Source organism: Chaetodon trifascialis, chromosome 9 (genome assembly GCF_039877785.1).
Source record: "Chaetodon trifascialis isolate fChaTrf1 chromosome 9, fChaTrf1.hap1, whole genome shotgun sequence".
Classification (NCBI taxonomy): Eukaryota; Metazoa; Chordata; class Actinopteri; order Chaetodontiformes; family Chaetodontidae; genus Chaetodon; species Chaetodon trifascialis.
Window position 1 is genome coordinate 2,332,779 of NC_092064.1, and position 24,099 is coordinate 2,356,877.

Genomic DNA, 24,099 nt, shown 5'->3' on the forward strand with positions numbered 1-24,099 from the left:
AGATGAATACTTGCATTACAGGAAAAGTGGTACAGATAGCAGCCTCCGCCAGCTGGAGGTTATTTACACCATTCAACAGCCTTTCAGCCCCCCCCCCCCACACACCCACACACGCCCGACCACCTACCCACCCATCCACCCACACACACACACACACACACACCCACACACACACCTTTAAGAAGTGTCTCGAAATATACGTTTGGATGCAGCAGAAGCAGGCAGAGACAGTGTCATGGCATGAACTGCAGCAGTTTTGTCCGTAGTGTTGAATGTTGAAAATGATAATAATATAATTCAGCAGTCTCTCTGGTTAATGTATAAACTGTTCAGACAGTCAACGCCCACTGCAGAGAAATCGAAACCTAACGATGTAAGTTTTCATCTTCCGGTTTTACATCCATTTTGACTCGAGAGCACACTCTCCGAAAGTCAGAAAACCTGCACGACTCCACTCTGGATAATGGCTTTTAATCAGCAGTTACCTTTTTACAACCCAGTAAGTGACTGAAGCTTGTCTTTTCCTGAGAAACGTTTATGGACGGCGGGACAGCTGTTTGTGTCCTGGCCTGGCTCCACTGACAGACTTTAAGGGTAGTTTAAGCCTCATCAGCCTCTACGCTTTAATGCACCAAACGCTGATTTCCGACCAATTTCAGTTAACTAGGTCTCTCCTTGTTACCAACCTTTCATACTTACAGTAATACGCGTTTTCGAGTTTGTCTACAGACTAAGAGTTACAGCCTGTTGGTTGCTCAATCTGAATTTGGCAGAAACTGGAAGAAAACATGCCGAAGTGGTCAATTTGGGTGGAAATTAGGCGAAATGTGGATAAAATGTTAAAAAAAAAAAAAAAAAGAAGAAGAAGAAAAGGAAAGAAAAAAGAAAAAGAAAGCCCAAGCATCATCTGAATTGCATTCTGTTAAATGTAACTTAAAACTTCAACAGAATCACAGCCAACTTTATCGGTTATGTATGTAGAGTATAGACAGTCTCTGTATGTTTATAAATTAATTGTTTGAAAATATAGATGTTGTATAATCATATATTGAGAGACAATATGCTCCATAAATGGACACCTGTCTTAGTCAGAGAAATGACTGTAGACTTTAAGAAGAGGTGGGATGAGCTCTCAGCAGTGGAGTGGAGTGTGGTGTAGAGAAGATCAGGAAATATGATCCTAAAGTGAAGAAAGAAGAATCTTAGTTACCAATTGCAAATAAGAAAACATAAAAGAATGATGACATGAGCCCAGAGACATAACATTTGTGAAAAGTAGCACAGGTACAAGAGCTGAAAAGGTTATTCTAAACTGTTGGGAACATGAGACATGCAGGAACCAGGGAGCCACATGGGCATGAAGCAGCAATTCTTCAAATTGAAACCTTTTGCTAGTGTACTACAGTTGTAAAAGCAGTTCTTTACAGTTTAAGACGTGTCCTCTCTAGAGAATCCCCTTTACTGGATCAATCCATGGTGGTCTGCAGGAGGGGAAGTCCATCACCATCAATGGACGAGTCCTGCCTGGAGCTGACAGGTCAGACTGCTCTTTCCTCATCATTTCAGCTTTGCTTTTCTTTTCTTCTCAGCTCTATGGTTCATAGAAATATGATGTTTCATGAAACATTTTAACAAGTAAAATAACAGCAGAACAGGAGGAATACTATTGTTTGTTTTTTTTAACTTGATCAAGAGTCCAGAAAGTCTTTTCTGGACTCTTGGCTTCACTCTGAGTATTACTGTCATGTCCCCATGTATTATAGTATGTAGAAAGCTTCAGTGTATGAGTGGAACCCGTCATTGACTGTTGAGAGTACATCTTATAAAGTAAGGACTGCATGTCTTTTGTTTTGCATGGGAAAAATACTCCCTTTATGCTTATGTTGTTATGTGTGTACTTAATTCAGATTCAGTTTTAGGTGTTTATTTAACATAGGACACACTATGCTTAATGTACTGAATGAGTTCCATTATTTTTATTTTTTTACACATTTGTTGAGTTTTTTTTGTTAACTAAACTATCAGTGTATTGTTATGGTTCATGGCTGAGCAAAAAACAAGGAAGTGAACCCAATGATGCAGACTAAAACAAAAGGCAGAGTGGCAACCGTTCAAAATTTATTTAACAAAATAAGCCAAGGTATCAAAGGACTTACAGGAGGGTGAGGCAGGTGACCCTTATGCAACAAAAATATATTTCTCAATATATTACGTGACATATTTCACGTGTATTCATATATTGTGAAATGTAGATAGTAATATATAATTATGTATTATGAAACAATGCATTATATCTGTAAGTGATATATTGTGGCATATATGAAAATACTGCAATTATTGGCGTTTTCATATATTAAAAATACATTGTTATATTATTTGATATATTGTTATTTATATTGAAATATATCCCACATTATATGAGATTATATATTGGTATGAGGGGCCGTCAGGGACATTATTCAGAATTACCTCACACACACACATGTGAAATGCTCTTACACACACTCTCACACAAACAACTGAAAAATTATTTGCTCGCATACACTACTGAAACGCTCTCACACACTACTGAAATGCTTTCATACATACAAGTGAAACGCTCTCATATACACTACTGAAATGCTCTCACACACACTACTGAAATGCTCTCATACATACAAGTGAAATGCTCTCTTACATGCACAACATTTTGCATAAACTACTAAAAAGCTTTACCACATACCAGTAAAATGTGCTCATATACACAGCTGAATTGCTCTGATATAGAATTGTAAACTATAACAGTTAAGTAGTGAATACGAAAATTACAGCTAAACAGGAAGGCCTTCCTGTCATCTGACAGAAACAGGAAGACTCCACACAGGGAAGTGCATGTGCTTTTGCTGAGTTTGAAGTACTTCAACCCTTGCTTCAACCATGATGTATGTTCATCTGATATTCTTTGTTTTTCAAGTCCAAGCTTTATTTTTTGAAGTGAGAGGCAATGAGGAGGACTCATTTTTTTACTAGTACTTTGCAATGTATTGAGAGGCTACAAAGAGAGGAGTCTGACAATTTCCATCAGGAGAGGCTTTATAGAGAGCTTAATGAGCATACCCGAACTCTATCTGCATTTCTTGCTGTGTGTGATGATAGGGATGTCAGTAACCTTCTAGGATCACTATATAGATGCTTTCACAACTTGCTGCATGAACATGAGGCCAGACAGCGATCCACTGAAGTGACCACAAATTTGACACCTCCAACAACCTTGACTGGCCATCCAGGACGGCCCAGATATAGCATAGCCACTGAACAGATTTCTCACTGTGTGTCCATCAGTATGTCATGGCAGAGAATTGCATCATGCTTTGGAATTAGTCGAAGAACACTATGCAGACACAGACAAAGACTGGGAGTTGAGCCATTAAGGTATTCTGTAATGTCAAATCAAGACCTGGACCGAGTTGTAACTAGTATACTACAGAACAGTCCAAATGCAGGCGAAGCATACATAATTGGAAGCCTGAGATCACGTGGCTTGAGGATTCAGCACTGGCGGGTCAGACGGAGCTTGCATCAAGTGGATCCTATTGGGCGATCATTTCGACAACGTCTTGCTATACATCAAAGAGTCTACAGTGTTCTGGCCCCTAACCAATTATGGTAAGTAAATGTCATGTATACGGAAAACAAGTACATATGTACATATGTATGTGTGTGCCGTGCATCACGCATATACTGTATACACACACACATATATATAGTTTTAAGTATATATTTTCTTCCCAACAGGCATTTTGACAGCAACCACAAGCTGGTCAGGTGGCGGATGGTCTTTCATGGCTGTGTGGATGGCTTCAGCCGGACTATTATATACTTACGGTGCTTGTCCAACAACAGAGCCTCAACCGTCTTGTCATTATTTCTAGGAGGAGTACAGAACTTTGGCTTGCCCTTAAGGGTCAGATGTGATCATGGTATGGAAAATATAAATGTTGCCCGTTTTATGTTGGAAAGAAGAGGATTGAACAGTGTTATTACAGGTGTATCAGTACACAACCAAAGGATTGAGAGACTATGGGCAGAACTCAATAGAGTTGTATCTAGACACTTTATAAACATCTTTAACTTCATGGAGGAACAGGGTGTACTGGATTCCTTGAATGAACTACATTTATTTTGTCTGCATTATGTTTATTTGCCAAGGATTGAAAGAGCAGTAACAGAATTTATCAATCAATGGAACCATGGCCTCTCCACACAAGCGGGGCAGACACCTCTTCAGCTGTGGCATTCAGGTGTCATTAACAATGCAGGAATCCATCCAGCTATAAACAGCATTTTTGATGTCAATAACTACTATGGCATTGATGAAGAAGGGCCATTGCCTGAGCTTCAAACTGATAATAATGTTGTAATTCCAGACATAGATGTAACCATTAATGAGACCACAATGAACATTATTCAACAAGTGAACCCACTTGAAAATGATGGGAACCATGGAATAGATGTTTTTTCTTCACTTCTGCACTTTTTTCAGTGAATAACATAGAAGTATGTTAAGGTTTGTTAAAATGTTTTCTTCACTTGTGCAGTGTATTCTGTGAATTAAAGTTTTGTTAAAACATTGTAAAACATTTTATGAAAAATAAATGAACATGATAAACATTTGTTCAAAGGAACAAACATGCAAAGACAGGACAAGAGAAACAAACAGAGACTTAAACAGGCAGAGGGAGAAACATACACATCAGAGAGGCAAACAGATTGACAGACAAATAAGAGACAGAAAGTGAGTCACAGAAAGGGATACAGAGCATATATTCAGCTTAACTGTTTAATTTTAACTGTCTAAACAAGTATATGTTAAAAGAAAGTTTTGGTAAGAATGTGAAACGTGCCGTTAAAAATAAATGTAAATATGTTTTAAAACATAGGCTGAATGAGTCAACTGAACTGTGGTGAAACTATATAAAATACATCAGTCACATTGCATACGGCATACAGAAATGAAACTAATAACTGTTTTGTTTTAAACTTTTTTCAGAAAATGGACTGAGACAAGCAGAAAGGTAGAGACAAACAGAGAAAGTGAGACACAGACAGAAAAAAAAAACAAAGTTTCAAGTTTTCAGAGCATGACATGTTCATGCCCTGCCAAACCCATATGTGTTTCCTAATGCAAAGTCAAACTTCTCCTTGAACAGTTGGTAAGACACATGTAGTGGCAACTTGATGCAGTTAACACATGTGTTGGCAAGAGGGAACATTGATGTAGAGAAGCCATCATCTCCTTTGTGAATGAACTGGACAGAAAGAGTTGGGGAAAAGCCGATAGGTGGTACCACAGATGCTCCAGTTGCGAAAGCCAATATCTTCTCTAGTTTTGATGGCCCCTCGTCTTCTGTAAAAACAAAAATATCATCAGTGGTAGTTGGTCCAATTAATGTGTATGTGAATCATCTCTAAAGCAATTAACATCAGCTGATACTGAATAAATTGTCCAGTAAGAGTATTTAATTTCTAAAAACCAAAGCATCTAAAATCTGAATGCCTCTTATAGCAATGAATTTATAACAGCTCTTTCATCTTTCAACATTTGCAGTTTGCTTTGTGATAATGTTACGACTACCAAGAAAATGCATTTAATCTGTCATGTTTGTTGTACAGGAATGTTTTGCAAAAAAAAAAAAATAAAATAAAAAGAATGATACTAAAAAAACAGATGCATCAGTTTATTTGACCATTAAACCATTACCTTCTGCATCTTGGAGATAGTCCCTCCAGAAAGTAACAACCATCTCCTCAGCAGCTCTCTTGTTGCTCCCTTCTGGAGAGAGATGAATGATGAAAAGATCATCCACCTGGTCAGCAGTCAGTATGTTTGGCTCATAGCAGAACAGGGGTCGAAAGCTGTCTGGATGTCATCGTATTTGGTCCAGAACCCCAAGAGTTTTCAGTCCTTCACAGAATCTGTATAAACAACATGGAAAAATTGTATAATCCATTATTCACTTGTACACTGTCAATCTGTCCCTTGGTTTTATACAAACATAACAGATTTTGTGAAGCTAGTCTTACACCTTGTTGGTCAATGTTTAAAATTATTACTCCTTTTGAGATTGATCTGACTGTACAACAACTAACACTGAATACCTTTGAAATGGACCTTGAACCCTGTGGATGACCTGAAACATGACAATGTCTTGTACCAGCAGATCCCTGTCTCTTATCGACCGCATAGGCCTCAGACATCCTGCATTGGCCAAGTAGTCAAGCAAAGGTGCATTTGACTTCTGAAGGTCCTCAAGGGTTGTACTTTCAGATACCTAGCATCACAAGAAGCAGCAAGATGGCTTGTTATGGAAGTTATTAGTCTTTTAACTTATTAGTAAGAACCCAGACACTAGTGGTCTGCATACTGCAGAATGCCTAGAGGTCCCTAACAGTTCATGGCAGTACAGTTTTTTTTTTCCACACATTGCTACAATGTGATAAATAACAAGGAAAATATGCCTTGTTGTCAACACTTGTCTGTTGAATAGTGGTGGCATTTAAACTACAACATATGGAAAAAGTGGGCTGATACTCCTTTTCAAATTGGAAAACAACAAGAGAATCTTTTAATGTAAACTAATTCAAATGCAGTATAACATTTAAAAGCTATCAACTGACCTTTTTGACTTTTTCCAAGAGTTCCGTGTAAGCTATGTCTTCTAGTTTTGGATTTGCTGAACCACTGACCAGAAGACAAAATACTGTTGGCGAGAGGAAGTTTGGTGGTGGACCGCCATGTACCAAGCTCACTGCAATGGCTTTGCCAGCAACGTAGTACCAGTCCTCTCTTAGAGCTGCAAAACAATGGCATAAAAGGAAATATAATATTGATGCCACATTTCGGCTAACAAAAACTGGCTGTCAATTAAAGGCTGGGTCTCGAATGAATTTACCACATAATGCAGTAACTGTAACAGGGCAAACAGGGGCAGATTAAAACAGGGCTTCATACTAAAATATGTCCAATTATGCTTAAAGCCCTGCCTCTAAAACAAGCCCACTTTATAAAAGCCTGGTATCTTCTGCAGTTGAGGTAAGTAAAGGCCCCCATCACTATTTGAGGAAATTAGCATTACATTAAGACATGCTACTACATGAAACCATGGGATTTCCAGTATAATATTAAATAAACTGTAAATCAGTTCAAAAGTTACAAGTTGCATGTCAAAATCACTATCAATTAAAATGGCTCACATTATGAATTTTTAGAAAAGCCAGGCATTACCAGTACTGTCAAGAGCAAAGTTCTTGCTGTTTTCTTTTCCCTCAAACATGGGTGACCTGGCAATAGTCTCCATCAGCAGCCTCAAGAATTCCCTTCTTGGTCCTCCTAAATCAACTCCTTCTTCATTTCTCCCCATGTCATCGGAGAATTTTACACAGATCATCAAGTTGGGATCGTAGGATACCCTTCGGAATCCCCGCATGGCTCCCTCCCAGACAGCAGAGCGATTTATATTAAATTTGCACTGCCGTTTTGTGCTAATTTTGCTTGACAGTTCCAGCAGTATCTCTTGGACTGGGACCTTTTCTGCACTATAAACACAAAGTCAAAAATGAATGATCAGACATTGATGTGACATAATTTACAACAACTTGTATTTTGTGAAATTGTTGGTTGTAAGCAACCACTTAATCCAAAATGTGGATATGATAATGTAAGGGATAAAGGATTCATATCAATTATGAGATCACGTCATTCTCGAGAGTTATCCTGATCTCTCAAGCTCACATACTATGTGTGTGCTACTCACATTTGACTCTCCATACTGGCAATTATGGCTTGGTTTAATTCCTCATCATCTGAAGAGTCAGGGGAAAGAGTAGCCACGAGTGTCAAATATGAAGCGTAGTCACCATCATGATCAGTTGTGCCAGGGTTCCTTCCACCTTTTGCGAGGCAGCCTCCATCATCACCACTGGTGCCAGGGTCCCCATCACCTTTTGCAAGGTAGCCTCCACCATTACCACTGGTGCCAGGGTTCCCATCACTTCTTGCAAGGCAGCCTCCATCATGATCACTACTGCTGACGGTGTGATTGGAGCCATAGCTGTCTTCATGACCAGCACTAGTGCCAAGTTTGCCATCTCCATCATGACTGCTAGTACTGGGATACTCATTACTCCTCATTACTCTAAACCTGGTAGCAGCCCTGGTGGTGCCATTACTGCTCATGTCTGTGCGAATCTGAGGCCCATCAACTTCAACACAATCATCATCGCTGCCCTTAGTTGCATGCATGCTTAATGTTGATCTGGTAGTAATGGGAGAACAGTCATTTTCTTCTTCGGAGTCAATCTTAAACAGAGAAAGAAAAATATATATTTCTTTTTTAAAAAATTATTAGATTTAGAACAAATTTATCAAGTGGTAAAAAAGCAACAACAAACATACTAAAAGGGTCCTTGATGGTCTCACATATAGGGCTTTAAAGACCTTGTGAATTAGCATCCCATTCATCTCCTGACCACCCTGGAGCTTAGGGGACACCAGCTTATTACCACAAGCCATGAGAAACTGGAGGCTAGAAAGAAGATGGGGATATTAGAACAACAACAAAAGCTTTAAGCTGTGTAGCACAACAGTGTGTTGTACACTCGTTGTTAGTCATTGTTATTGTTACTGTGTTACTCTGTAGGGGTGGCACTTTGGTTTCTTGCTCCAATTAACTGTGTGACCAAATCAAGTAGATTTTAAAACAAATGCTGAGCAAATGTTTGTAATAATCATGATTGCACTTTGTAAACCTGTGTTTACCATTTTTAAAAAGTTTTTTAAGTGTTCTATAATTAAAAAAAACATAATTAATATATAAGAAGAAAAAAGAGGCATTTACCTGACATCGCCTGGAATGTGCTCACCAAAGCCATCCCTGATGCGTTCTAAAACAATCTGGTGGTCCCAGTCCTTCTGGAATTCAAAGGCACTGAGGATGTGTCCATGTTTGTGCAACCATGATTTTGGACCTTGTTTGCAAACTACTCCCCATGATTGATTAGGGAGTAGTATTACGTCCTTGTTGAAATGGTCATGCTGCTGTGTCCTGACTCTGAAATAAGAATGTAACAATCAGACCACATGAAAACAGCCAGTCCAATATATGTCATACTGCTATAGGAAATACAATACAAAATACTAACCACCACCACCACCCCCTATCAATATTTTAGCAATAATGGGTAGTGGTTATCAATATCAGTTATATTTAACCCATTAATATTCATATTTAGGTAAAATATATTCATTTTAACCCATTTTTGCACTTCAAGCCCTGAAGACTCTTATTTATGTGATTTCTCTGTGAGCCATAAATCTACCATGAAAAACCATATATCTGCCCTTCCCTTTCACACAGACTCATTAGCTATTGTAGGCTGTGGACAGGGCATGAAAGGTCATAATTCGTCAACTGAGGTGTCAGTCGAAAGGTCAGAGTTCAACAGCCGCCTTGAAATAGGACTGGTGTTTCTGAGTGATATAAATGTAATGTAAAAAGGGGATATACAATAGTCATTCCTTTATGCTGAGACATACTTGAGAAATAAGCAAAGACAAAAAGGGGGCATACATAAAAAGATTTTTTAATGTATAATCAGTATTGTTTTACTTAAGTACTTGACTTAAAACTTCAAATGCTGATGAAGGATTTATTTAATCACAGCAGTAATGTGCAGTGAAGATCATCATTGGTAAATGTATTATTGCTTCAGTGTGGGGCAGAAAATAAGAGGATTTACCTGCTGAGGTACCACCACGTGTCTCACATTCCCGTATGTTACCATAACGCTAAAACACTACAAAAAAATACTAGCTGGCACCTACATGCACTTAATTTGACAGTGTACCTATCTGGGCCCCCTGCAAGACAAATGCCAAGTTTGCAGAAGATCTGAGACTGTTAGGACCCGCGGAAACCCTGTATTGAGGTGGTAGTGAAGGCTCAATCCCCAGCATGTTTGTAGTGGAGGCACACGCTCACTACCATGCCATGTTGCGTTGCGTTACGTTGGTTAGATTAAACATTAATTTAGAAAAAAAAAAAAAAAAAAAACTATGTATAATTACCTTTTCCTCCTCGTGCCTGATGTCCAAGAACTGAAGCGTTGCGCTTGATAGCGCGGTGCACACTCTCTCCGGACTGGAGCTGCAGCTGGCAGTGTCATGCTGCCGTGTTGTCCGGAGGGGAAAAGCGACGCTATGTGACTGTCCAGCGTGTCGCGGCTTGGCGTTGCAACGGTCGGTTGCTGCCCGACTGTTGTCGCATTTGACAAGGTTCTGATGGTCTCCGCTGACGCCAGTACAGTGTGAAGTAACGCTGCTGCCTCGGTTAGGCTACTTGCAGGCTGTTGGGCAGACATTAGTGTAGCGAACAACGTGGCTGACGACCAACACGTGAATCGCGCACATTTTTGTTGAACCGCAGCCTTTCCGGTTTTACTGAAACACCTTCCGTTTTGACTGAAATGCCTTCTGTTTTAACTGAAATCCCCTCACACACCATACTGAAATCTTCTCACACACCATACTGAAATGCTCTCATATAAGTGAAATCCGCTAACACATTATAATGAAATATCTCCACATAATATACTGAAATGCTCTTTTTTGTGTGCGATAATAGAATAAAGCTTGAATGTGGAAACTTTTTTGCAGTGTTTCTACACAATTTTATTTTCAGATGTGGGGGCACTTCAGATTTGACTTGGGACTAGGCAAAGAGCAAACAAATTTCAGACTGACAAATTATGTTTGGGGCTTTGTTTAAGGTTTTTGTGATGCAGGGATGATTGTGCTTGTATATATTTTTGCCTATTACCTTAATATTTCTGTTCTCTTTTACTGTCTCTTTTCTTACTCACTTTGTTGGTCTATCTACCTGCCTAGGGGCTACGGGTGGAAAATAGCAATTTTGCTAAAACCTGGTATAATACATCTTTTCTTGTTTTTATACAAAGTTAATGATTTTCACAGGCATAAACCGGCTATATTTCATTGTTACGGGAGACAATAAACAGTAAAATTTCAGAGAGTGATTCCTGAAGGAGACATGAAAAAACTGCCTTATTTCACATATTTTTTAAAAAGTTGTATGTCATTAAAATAAATAATATTTCTGACATTAATGTGTCCTCCCCTCACTGTCACTGTCTGTTGCAGCAGGTAGAGAGAGGAGAGGGTGTTTACAACAACCTGCAGAATTTTAAAATTCATAGCAAACTCAGTTGTGCTTGGTGAACAAGTGACATATTGGCATTTTACTCATTAAGGTTTTATTGCACTTACAGTTGTCATATAATAACATAAATTGTAACACTAGTTATAACAGTCTAGTTAGAAATTATTACTATTGTACATTGTGATTTATGCATTACTGCATAAAAGCAGTTACAACACAGAGATATAACACAACTCTGAGGAGCAGCTGAACAGCGTCACACGCTCCTTTTGGTCTGTTTGAAAATTTCGGCACAATGCCTATATGTACGTAGTTTTCTGAACTTGCGTTGCTCTCCACCAACTGCAAGACTCAGGGCATGATGGGAAACACCTGGCTCTCACCTTTTACAGATCATAAACTGCCTGCAATAGTTGTTGTCTAATATATATTAACATTGCACTGATTTTAATATTGAAGTCTTTATCAACACAAAAACTTGTGATAAGTGATGTGATTGTTAAAAACGTGTACAGACATGAAGCCCTGACAGTCTGAGTATCTGACAGATCAATAATATGATATAGCTTTTGTCCTCTTTGACTATTAATGTTTTTAATGTATTGATGTGGTTTAGAAGGACAGGTATGCTTAGCTCATTTATATGACTGACTGACTGACTGACTGACTGACTGACTGACTGACTGACTTGACCACAGCTTTTTTTCTCTGCCACCTGCTGCTGCCCCCTGATCTCGTCTGCTTTCCAGACTGCTTTTCCGACAGCATTTCAATTGTTTATATGAGAGCATTTCAGTAGTGTGTGAGACAGCATTTCACTTGTATGTATGAAAGCATTTCAGTAGTGTATATGAGAGCATTTTAGTAGTGTGTGTGAGAGCATTTTAGTAGTGTGTGTGAGAGCATTTTAGTAGTGTGTGTGAGAGCATTTCACTTGTATGTATGAGAGTATTTCAGTAGTGTGTGTGAGAGCGTTTCAGTAGTGTGTGTGAGAGCATTTCAGTAGTGTGTGTGAGAGCATTTCAGTAGTGTGTATGAGAGCATTTCAGTAGTGTATATGAGAGCATTTCAGTAGTGTGTGTGAGAGCATTTCACTTGTACGTATGAAAGCATTTCAGTAGTGTGTGTGAGAGCGTTTCAGTAGTGTATGCGAGCAAATAATTTTTCAGTTGTTTGTGTGAGAGTGTTTCAGTAGTGTATATGAGAGCGTTTCACATGTGTGTGTGTGAGGTAATTCTGAATAATGTCCCTGACGGCCCCTCATATATTGGAATACACAGTGAATATATGTAAGAATATATGTAAAATTATTAGTGCTGTCAAAAATATCACATTATTAACGTGTTAACACAAATCAATTTAAACAGCGTCATGTTTTTTATGGTGAGATTAACGCTCTTTGTGACCTAGTGAACTTGTAGTTTTTTATAAGCTGTGGCCACTGCTAGTAACATAAGAAAAACTACAGGATCCGATTGTAAACCGGAAACAAAACAATAGGCACGCCCCATGCGCATTTTGGTCTTGTCTGCTCGCTAGCTGTGAAAGAGTAGGCTACTGGTTTGTGTGGATGTCAAGTGCGGAATGCCGAATTGGATGCGAACAAGATTCTGAATGGACAGTTTAGTTTCAAAAAGTTGCCAGAGGGGTCGACTGACAAGACCAAAGTTATCTGTGTGTATTGTTGGTGTGAACTGAATTATCACTGTAGCACATCCAGTCTGAAATACCACTTGATGGCCAAACACATGGCGAATGGGAATTCTCCGCTGCCTCCTTGTCAAAACTGATGGCTTTCGACAGAGGCATATGGATGTTATTATGTTCAAAGGAAACTTAAGAGAAGAAAGTTTAACCGCACTATAGCCTGAGTGCTAGTTTACAATGATGTGCACTTTGTAACTTAATTTTGTATCACCGTTTTGATCCCTTAGAAAGGGTTGTTGAATGGGATTTTTTGTAACCAAGTATTTATTTTTTTTGTCATCTGTTTATTGGCAGAGTTAAATTGTGTGAGATTTGATTCATTCAAATGTGAATGACTGCTCAAAGTAAGAACGTTAGTGAGAAATATAACACTACACGTTGTTGTTTTCAATAAAAAACATTCGCACAAAGCAAGCCTGTCCACTTTTCCATGTTGATAACAGTATTAAAATGATTCAAGGGACATTTAGAATAGATAAAAATGTGTGATTAATTTGCGATTAATAGCAAGTTAACTATGACATTCATGTGATTAATCACGATTAAATATTTTAAACTTCGAGTGATAGTGGTGGTGAGAAAGGTGACCACCCCTGGCCCTACTTAGAGGGTTTTCATTTGTGGGAGTAAAAGACCATTCACATACTTAATGTATGTACATATAAATTCAATTAATAATAAATAATGCTGCTACAGCCAGAGGAATTTTGAGCATCCTTTAGGTGAAACATTTGAAATCGTATAAACAATGATATTCAAACTTTTGACTGCTGTCTTTAATAACCTCATAACAATACTTTTACCTTTACTTGTACTTTTATTCAAGTTTTGGTCTCTAGTACTTTACATGTTAGCAGGCTACAAAATCTTTTTTTTAAAAACATGTCTTTTAACATGTTTTCAACATTTGTATGTAATCCAATACATGGAAAAAATATAAATGAAAAAAACACCAACTTTAAAATAAAAGATTTCCATTTCCAAATGGACAACTGTCCTTCATTGTAATAAAAACAGAACAATCCTTCTCTGGGAAAAAAAAAAAAAAAAAAAAAAAAAAAAAAAACAGATCCAGAAGTGCACACATGCCAACTTATCAAGGCCCAGTCCTTCAGCTGTCCATGGACTTCTTCTTCTGCTTGTGCCTTAATTCGCAGATCCCTTTGTTAATCGCTGTTCTCATGCCCGGAAGCTTCGCCCCTGGGTGTTGCTGTACAACTGCATCTGTAAAAGATAATAAAATAAGACATCCACAATGTTAGCCTCGGATTGTTGCAATAGGAAAGATGAGGTGGATCCCGATCTTGTATGCCTGGTCCTCGCTCCTCAGTGGGTTACCTATAAATACTGTAGTTAAGTCTGAAATCAGAATTGCCTTCTCAAGGAACCAAGGAAGGAGTTAGAAAGATTGTCCAAAGGGCTTTCAGAGGGAGGAGGTTATACTACTGTATCTACTTTGTTTTCCAAGAAGTATTGTGGTCAGTGAGAGCAACTTTACTTTACCATAGCCAAGTGTCTGCCTATGGGATGTGAATTTGTGCTGTAAAGCTGCTACATTTTAATGCTGATAAAATCTGAAAAAATAGAACTGTTAACACTTTTTTTTGTCCATCTGTTTCACTCTTAGTTGTGTACATTTCAGTCTTCGTGTAAGTGTTTGTTACCATTTACAATAACTTTGCAAAATATAATTATCCATTAAAAATCAATTCTTAAAAGTCTTACCGAGTAAAGCTTTAAGCTTCTTGGGGTCCAGAGGCTGATGCCTCTCTGCAGTTGGATCGACCTTGTTGACCCCTCCTGTCAGGTTGGACTTCAGTAGGACGTCAACGCTGAACAGGCCCAGCAGGAGGGTGCGGGCCATTCCCTTTGCTGTCAGTTGGGCTTTGGCAGTCTCCCAACAATGGGCAGAGACTCTGGTGTCATCATCCCCTAGTTGCACCTAATTAATTGTAAGAAGGAAAGACAAACAGGTATTAAAAACAAAGAAAATCACCAGTGACAGTGAGTTCTATATTTTTAATTGAACATTACAAAAATGAACTTACAGATGTTGATTTGGGAGGTGTGGGTTGATAAGGTGATGGTACAGCAACACTGGCTTCATATTCACCTTCACCTTCATAGCTTGACAAGCTTGAGCTTGTGATCTTATCGGATATGAGGGTCTTCACAGCCACCAAGAGTAATGGAATTTCTGGAAAATATGGCCTACCGAATTTACTACAACAGGACTGCAAACAAGTTGTAAATACATAAAATGTGGGGAAAAAAAGAAGAAGAAGAAAATACATATGCTCATTCTTTGATGTCTCAAAGTGTAGCAAAATGTGTTGTGAGGGGTTCTGAAGGCATTACAGGTTTTCTACCAGACCAAATTAGCCTCAGTGGGGAGTTGATCAAACCATGCTCCAGTGTTTAGCCCTAGGCTATTTTTTTTCCTACAGGAAATCCTATACGACATCTGTATGTATTACATCTGTATATTTACCCTAAAATGTAGGCACAGATTATACAATCCAAAAGAATCCCCATTTTATTCTAAAAGAAATGGGTACCTTTAACTGCCACGTTGCACAGCCTGGTGTTTTCCATTTTTAAAGCCTTGACTTGGGTCTCAAGATCTTTACTGCCTGCAGGAGATTCTCCACTCAGCTGGTCCCGTAGTCTTTCATTCTCTTCCCTAAGGGCCCTGATCTCCTTCTCAAGTGTCTCTGAAGTGTCCACTGGGCTGAGGTTAGGTTCTTCTTGGGAAAGAACCTCCAATTCAGACCGTCTTGCAGCTATTAGTTTGTAGTTTTTCCTTAATCATTATGTTTAATATATTACATGCCTAGAATCTGTTTAAATTCATAGCTGTAGTACTATAGTTCCTTATAGTACTTACACCTATAGTGCCTAGAAAAAAAAGTATGTGGCTTACATTACATCAAAAACATTATTTTACTGTCCAATTTTTGTGCTGTTTTTACTTTGTTGTATTGTTTCCCCCTGCTTTTTTAACTAACCGCTGTTAGCTAGTTAATATCTGTTAATCACATGAGTACCGCTTCATTATAGCTAAAGCTAACGTTAGCTAGCTTGTCACTGTCCCGAAGCTAATAGCCTACAGCAAACCTTACTTGGCCAAATGATGCACACGACTCAACAGGATCATGATTTATGTTTCATGACTAAGGTAGTGAAAATAATAATAATAATAATAACTGTACTTGCCTGCCAACTGCAAATGTGCTGGTTCAACCAACCACCCATTAAAAGGCCTCTTGCCACTGTGGCAATTGATAAGATACTCCTCAGTAGAGTCTTCAGGATCGAAGTCTACGATTCAATTTACGAGGACTATACTGAGAGCATCTTTATCCTTCCCTTTTGACCAGCTCACCAGTGCAAACTTCATTTTCTCCTCTTACTGCTGAGGCACGCACAGAGTCATTTTGTTTACTTCCAACCTAGAATCTCAGTATCCCCGGATCCAGATTGTCGGTAGAGCCGGTAGAAGTATTGCTCTGGCGTGCGGCTTGACTGCGGCTTGACTGTTTTGTTGGAAAATGGACACATAATCACTGTGTATTATTACATTGTGGTAAAGAGACTTGATAACAGAAAATGTTTTGCTGTTGGAAGACAGTATGACAAATCACACAGTTCAGTTTTAAATTTAGAAAATGTAGTTGGCTTGAAAAGAGTGTCACGGGGCAGGAAACAGGTTTTTGATGTGATGAAATTCAACAGGAAATGTATGTTAGTTGATATGCCACATTATGCCAACCTTTATGCATGTATACCTCCACGTTCCAGTGTGGAGGATTGAAATGTCATGTTGTGGATGAAATGTAATGTGGGGGAATAAAAAGTGGACTCAAAGAAAAAAAATTGTATTTGTTGCTGCCATTTTTTATACAGTACATAACCATATATAGTCCATCCATATGGCTAATGTTAAATATAATGAATGTCATGCAAAATCTGATTTTCAAATTGTCTAACTCTTGTCTAAAAAATACTTTGTTTCAATTAACATACATGCAATAATATAATACAGTTTTGTTTTTGCACGGCAATGTATTTTAAAATATATAAAGCAATCAGTATATATCAATATATAGCAATATGGAAGGAATGTGTCAGATTGTCATATATTGAAATATATTTTCTAATGTATTGCAGTATAGATTCTAGTATATTGCAATATACTTTTGTTTCGTAAGGGGAGGTCAAAACCAAAGTAAAAGTCCATAAAGCAGACTAAATCCACAGACTTCAAAAATAAAATAAAAAAAAAAAACAAGAAACCTCCAGGGAAACAAAACAATCTGCTAACAAACAGGGAAAACAGGGACTAGACTAGAATTATTCACAGGAAATAAGAATCTCGGGGAACAAGGAAAGCCACACATAAGGGATGATGCAACAAAGACAAAGGGAAACACTCACTTAAATTAACAGGGGAGGAGAACTTATTTCTCACAGGGGGACACAAACAATAACAAGGAAGGACACAGGAAGTAAAATAAACTTTGATGCACAAGGGGTGACTACAAAATAAAACAGGAAATAACAAAACTAAAAAGTCCAGATCCTAGCACGTATAAGGTTCAGCATTTTTCACCAAGACACAAACTTGTAAACTTCTTGTTCACCATTAAATGACTTAAACTGTTTTTCTCCAGGTTCCATGTGGATTTACAGTGTGGTTCCAGGACCAATGCGGACATTGCTCTCCACTTTAACCCACGCTATGACAGGAACCCTGGTTATGTGGTGACCAATACCTTTCAGTATGGCAGCTGGGGCATTGAAGAGAGGAAGCAGAACTCTCCGTTCCCTGCTGGCTCTACCTTCAGCCTGCTTATCACAGTCAGCCGGGATTCCTACCAGGTCTGAGAAGTCAATGATTATCTTATTATAGGGTAGTATTCTGACAATTCCAGAAACTGAATTCAAGCACATTTTATTTCTTTGCATTTACAAATCTTGTTTCCAAGTTACATGCTGCTCAAAAATAATTATCAGTCCAAGAATAATTTCATTTAAGCAAACATCTAATAATCTCTCTCAAGTTTGAGCAGTCCCACTCTACCTGTTACAATGCCACAATTTCAGAGAATTTAGCTAATTAGTTATTTTATCAATGGCTGTTTTGTCTTAAATGTGATCACTTTTAGGATTAATGTTTCAAGGAAAGAAGGGAAGCAAGACTGGCAACTGGATAGAGTAGATTCATTGAAGTAAACACACAATAGATTTGAACACATTCATATTTTCTTTGCATGGAACATTTTCTGTAAAAGAGTGTGTAAAATGTGTGTGCAAAAATATTTTTCTGTGCTGAGAAGTGAGACACTAATATACTTCCATATCGTTTCTCTCCAGCTGAACACCAATGGCAGTCACTTTATGGAGTACAAACATCGTATCCCATTTCACCAGGTGGACACCATCTCAGTCGGCGGAAAAGTAGAAATTTCCTCCATTGGCTTCCAGAACTGTATGGTGAGGATGCTACCAAAACAAATGCAAAAAACAGTATGGTGTTATCTGTGTTTCATGTATGTCAATGCTGTTGTCACAAATAATCCCAAACCTCAAAAATAAATCAATGTGGATTATGAGAACAGGATTCCAGAAAGGGTGAATGATGTTAAAGGGATTTCCCTTTGTATTTAATTCCCTGGACAGGCAACATTTCCTGGTCAGCCTGCGTTTCCTTCACACGTAGCCTATCCCACCCAGGGTGCCTTCCCCTCTTCCCCGGCTTTTCCACCACAGCCTGGATTCCCCTCGAACCCCGGATTCCCCTCGAACCTCGGATTCCCATCACAGCCTGGATTCCCATCACACCCTGGATTCCCATCACAGCCAGGATTCCCCTCGCAGCCAGGATTTCCTCCTGCTAAGCCTGTGAGTATCAGCGATGGTGGAGTTGCAGTTCTATAGACATTTTACAGAGCTGTTCTGGGGCCAGTTCACAAAAATTGCAAAAAATAAACATAATCAAAAGAGATCAATTAAGGCTACAGTGTGGTTTTAAGCAACAATTCACATTCACTTACTTCTACTGGTATCTGGCCATGTAGGTAGTTTCGGTTTCCTTTGTCCAGGCTTTGAGATGTCTGTCTCTGATTTCTGCCTCCACCCAATACAATGGAGGTGAATGAGATTTCATTTATTTGGTAAAAATAGGAAATGTTTACGACCCCTACTCCAAAAAAGTTTGGAAACTGTGTAAAATGTAAATAAAACAGAATGTGATTATTTGCTAACCCTTTTTAACATATGATCAACTGAAAACAGTACAAAGTCAAGCTATTTATTGGTTGACTTCATCAGCTTCATTGATTTTTGTAAATATATGCTTATTCTGAATTTCATGCAGCAACAGTTTCATACAAGTTAGGACAGGAACAACAAAAGACTGGGAAAGTTGTGGAATGCTCCAAAAACACCTCTTTGGAGCATTCCACAGGTAAACAGGTGATAGCATCATAATGGGATATATAAGGGGTATCCTCAAAAGACTCACAACGGAGGATGGGGTGAGGTTCACTGTGAAACACATGATTATAGAAAGTAGGGTGTTAAACTAAATAAATAAATAGCTATAAATAACTATTATTGATTCTGTTTTTAAGTCATTGCTGCCAAAGTAAAATAAGCTCACTGTTCACTGACTGTTCCTCTCTGGTATTTAATATATAGTTGAATGTTGTTGTAGAATTAATTTTCCCATTCTGTCCCCATACAGGCCATTCCATACACAAGCATCATCACTGGTGGACTTCAACCGGGCAGGACCATCACTGTACATGGGACTGTTCACCCCACTGCCACAAGGTCTGACTTCTTCAATTGTTGCTAGATTTCACTTTAAAAACAGCATTAAAGAAATGAAATCACATAAACCTTTAAACCTCAAGACTGAGGACTGTGTACGTAGAGCAGATGATTGCAGATGGATTTCTTCGGAAGGGAGCAACTCACATGAGGTTTGACTAGTTTCCTTCAGTTGTGGTATGGCTCACGAGACAGCGTGTTTGCTTTATGCACTTAAGTAAGTTTCATTTTAAGCTTTCCCCTGCATGTAGAGAACTGAATATGTACAGTTACTGGCAGTGTGCCCCACTTTCAGAACATCTGGTGACATGATACTGCAAGTGCAAAACCAGATGATCAATTTGATGTATATTTTATTTACATAAACATCAGATGCATCTGGTCTAACTTTTTCATGCAACGCCTGGCTGAGTGAATCTTGTCATGTGAGCTGTGCTTTTTGTTCAGTTTTTCTGTGGCATGGTTGTTCCTCCAAAGAGATAATGACCACTGTTTCCTCACTCTGAAGATGAGTGTTGCCAGTTTATGAGCTTTTACATCAAATAAGAAGATGCAGCACACTTAAAGTTACTGCCTAGAGAAGGAGGTTAAAGAGCTCACAACTCCTAATCCATCCAAAACATCAAATATAGGCCCAACAGTCAAAGTTATTTTCCCAAGAGAATAATTTAGATAGAGATAATACAATGATGATTCAGAGTTGGCGACATTTGTGTAGGTCAATATGTATAGGATTTGAAAATGACTTACTTTGGCAGCTCATTGTATTATAATGACACTGTGGTTTAATTAATTACCAAAGTACCAAATCCAGAGTTTTGTTTCATCACATTCCTGTCTTGGCAGATAGGTGATGGAATTTGGTGCGTTTTATTACACAACATGTGTAGAACCAGAGTTGGTCAATATGACAATTTAGCCCATACTGCAAGAGTACACAAATGTGTTCCATTTTGTGTTTGTTAGAGACATTATAGAACTGTTTTCATCTATGAAGTTATGGTCCCTTTTACTAACAAATTGATCTTTACCTAAAAAACTGATGCAGTTCCCATTTGAAGACTTAAATTTAAGAAAGCATTCATGCAAGAGGTCTCATCTCAGTCTTTCCTCTTTGTGTTCTCTCAGGTTTCATGTGAATTTTTGCCATCCTTCTGGCATTGCTCTGCATTACAATCCACGTTTCAATGAAAACTCTGTTGTTCGAAATGCCAAGCTGAATGGGCAGTGGGGCGCTGAGGAGCGTGGTGGCGGAATGCCCTTCCATAGGGGACAGTCTTTCACGGTACCACTGCTGTTACTTCACTCACTGCACATACTGACCTGGTGGAGGTTGAGCATCACTATTAGCACTGGGTTCTGTTCTGCTCTACTCTGTTCTGAGAACAGTTTGTATATGTCACTGTATTTCCATCACTTGAGTTAAGAGCATAGTTAAACTAGCTTTCAGTACTTCATTGCAAGGAGATATAATTATTCCTTCATTTTGATGGAGACTGGTTTTTGTATCAATATAACATCCATTCTTATAGGTACCCTTGCACAAAGTCAGGGATTTTGTAGGATTATAGTCAGGTGTGTGATCAACCAATTATACCAGACAGGTGCTAATAATCATCAATTTCACACATGTGTTGAAACAGTCATTAACTGAAATGGAAACAGCTGTGTAGGAGGCTTAAAACTGGGTGAGGAACAGCCAAACTATGCTACCAAGGTGAGGTTGTGGACAGTTTCATGTCACAGGTCATACACCATGGCAAGACTGAGCACAGCAACAAGACACAAGGTAGTTATACTGCATCAGCAAGGTCTCTCCCAGACAAAGATTTCAAAGCAGACTGGGGTTTTAAGATGTGCTATTCAAGCTCTTTTGAAGAGGCACAAAAAAATGGGCAGAGTTGAGGATCTTAGACGGCCAAGGAAACTTAGTGCAGCAGATGAAAAACACATCAAGCTTATTTCCCTTTGAAATGAGAAGATGTCCAGCAGTGCCATCAGCTCAGAACTGGCAGAAACTTGTGGGAGCAAGGTACACCCATCTACTGTCCAGGGAAATCTGGCCAGAAGCAGTCTTCATGGAAGAGTTGCAGCCAAAAAGGCATACCTCCGACATGGAAACAAGGCAACTCACCTATGCACAAAAACATAGGAATTGGGGTGCAGAAAAATAGCAGCAGGCTCTCTGGACTGATGAGGTAAAACTGATTATTGACTGATGAGTCAATAATGAATGTCTGCAGGCAATAGTGAAGCATGGTGGAGGTTTCCTGCAAGTTTGGGGATGCATTTCTGCAAATGGAGTTGGAGATTTGGTCAGGATTAATGGTGTCCTCAATGCTGAGAAATACGAACATATACTTATTCGTTATGTAATACCATCAGGGAGGCGTATGATTGGCCCCAAACCTATTATTTTCTCCTGCAGCAGGACAACGACCCCAAACATACAGCCAATGTCATTAAGCGCTATCTTTAGTGTAAAGATGCCCTGGAAGTGCTGGTATGGCCGCACAGAGCCCTGATCTCAACATCATAGAGTCTGTCTGGGATTAGAGAATTGATGCTGTTTTGAAGGCAAAGGGAGGTCACACCAAATATTGTTTTGATTTAGATTTCTCTTCTGTTCATTCACTGCATTTTGTTAATTGATGAAAATGAACCATTAACACTTATCAATACATATATTCATGTAGAACTCCTATCAAAGTACCAAGTATCAAAAAGACACTGTGGCAAGCTTGTTAGTTTTACAGCTATCAGGGAGGATCTTCAAATTATGTGATTTTGAAATGCCCCTTTTTTCTTTCAGTTGACTATCTGTTGTGAGAAGCACTCCTTCAGGATTGTGGCCAATGGGATGCAGACACACACCTTTAGGCATCGTTACACTCCCCTCCAGCACATTACCACCCTGGAGATCGACGGTGACATCAGTTTGACCTTTGTGATGGTGTAGGACTTGTGGCAGGTCTTGACATCTTACACATTAAATGGTTTCCCTTATCACAACTGCTGCATTTATTAATTAATCCGTGCCAATCGATTGCTTTGGATATTTAGTCAATATTGCATATTTGCCTCCTGTGTATTCATACAGCAAGTAATCATTCCAGTTTTCTTACTATTATATCCTACACAATTTATCATTCTTAAAGAAAATGAAATCCTTCAACAAATAGCAGGTCCAGTTTACAAATTGCAGTTCCACTGATATTGCAAATGATAAGAGTCTCTAAAATAATACTGATGTGCAATACAATTGCATCTCAATTGTGTAATCATTTATAATTTCTGCTTTGTTAAACATTAAAGTATAGTATTACAACATGTGTTATGGTGTGACAAATTCTTGAATTCTTCTGCTGGAACTTGATTAGGTAATAAAATGAACAATTCAACTACTCTAGATATCTCCATTTTAAACAAGCTATAAACATAACCTGTAAATCTGTGAAATAAAATAAAACAACTACACAAGAAATGAATATTTTCCTTTATTCCTAGTTTTCTATCTGTCAAATGAGGTTGTCAACATGTTGTCAATTTACAGCAGTGTCTAAGAAAGCAGCTGTCAGTTCCTCACTAAAATACAAATTCCTTGAAAATTGTATAGACTATCTTTTTTTAAATAACTGGAAACTGTTTTTTAAACAGCATACCACAGTTGTGAATAGTGACAGACCAGATCAATCACATTTTAATGAGATGCATTCATTACTGTTCAGCAGCTGAGAGGTGTAGGAGAACAACTCCTCCAACTACATAAGAGTTGGTGTCGTAAGCTCTAACAATCTCAATTCTCATTAGACTTGCCTGGTCATTAATTCAAGAAATTAACACTACATTCACATCCTCATATTTCTTCAAACTACTTCTCACTATTGCCAAACTTATTCCTTTTATTATCTTGCTATAGCTTCTTCATTCGGTTGTTTGCATTACATTATATAATGCATATTATTCATTGTATCATTCATTATTCATATCCATTGTCATTATTGTGCCAAATAAATAATACTTTTCACTTAAGTCATTGTCAGACAGTGTCCTTTTGTGCTGGAAATAGACAATCACTGTATCGAGAGCTTACATTTCAGATGATGAGACTGATCTGCCATTAATTCATTAATTATTAAATCAGCATTAAAAGAAAAGAATAAATAAAATCCTGAGTTGAGAGGAGTTGGTGCCCCTTTCTATATTAATGAGTGCAAACATTAAACCCAAAGGTTGAATGACCTAATTCCACTACAGAGGCATGGGAAGCCAAAATAAATGATCTGTGTTGGATATCATGACTGTATTGATGGGAGATCCTAACTTTTGATTCAACACT

At 38.4% G+C, this 24,099-nt stretch overlaps 1 protein-coding gene across 1 annotated transcript; it reads left to right on the forward strand.

Annotated features, from left to right (window-relative positions):
* Positions 1-396: 396 nt before the first annotated feature.
* Positions 397-23,216, forward strand: LOC139336925 (galectin-9-like). The gene is made up of 8 exons (XM_070971236.1): positions 397-499; positions 1,449-1,537; positions 17,597-17,804; positions 18,300-18,419; positions 18,624-18,827; positions 19,672-19,760; positions 20,889-21,045; positions 22,573-23,216. Exons 1-8 carry the CDS (start codon positions 464-466, stop codon positions 22,717-22,719), a joined length of 1,050 nt encoding a protein of 349 aa, XP_070827337.1. The 5' UTR covers positions 397-463; the 3' UTR covers positions 22,720-23,216.
* The last annotated feature ends 883 nt before the right edge of the window (positions 23,217-24,099 follow it).

Bases quoted from the DNA above. Each gene is read 5' to 3' on its own strand.
- LOC139336925 (XM_070971236.1), top strand. From the start codon at position 464: ATGGCTTTTAATCAGCAGTTACCTTTTTACAACCCA. The intron at 500-1,448 runs GTAAGTGACTGA...TGTCCTCTCTAG, and splicing joins AGTTACCTTTTTACAACCCA to AGAATCCCCTTTACTGGATC. The intron at 21,046-22,572 runs GTACCACTGCTG...TTTTTCTTTCAG, and splicing joins ATAGGGGACAGTCTTTCACG to TTGACTATCTGTTGTGAGAA.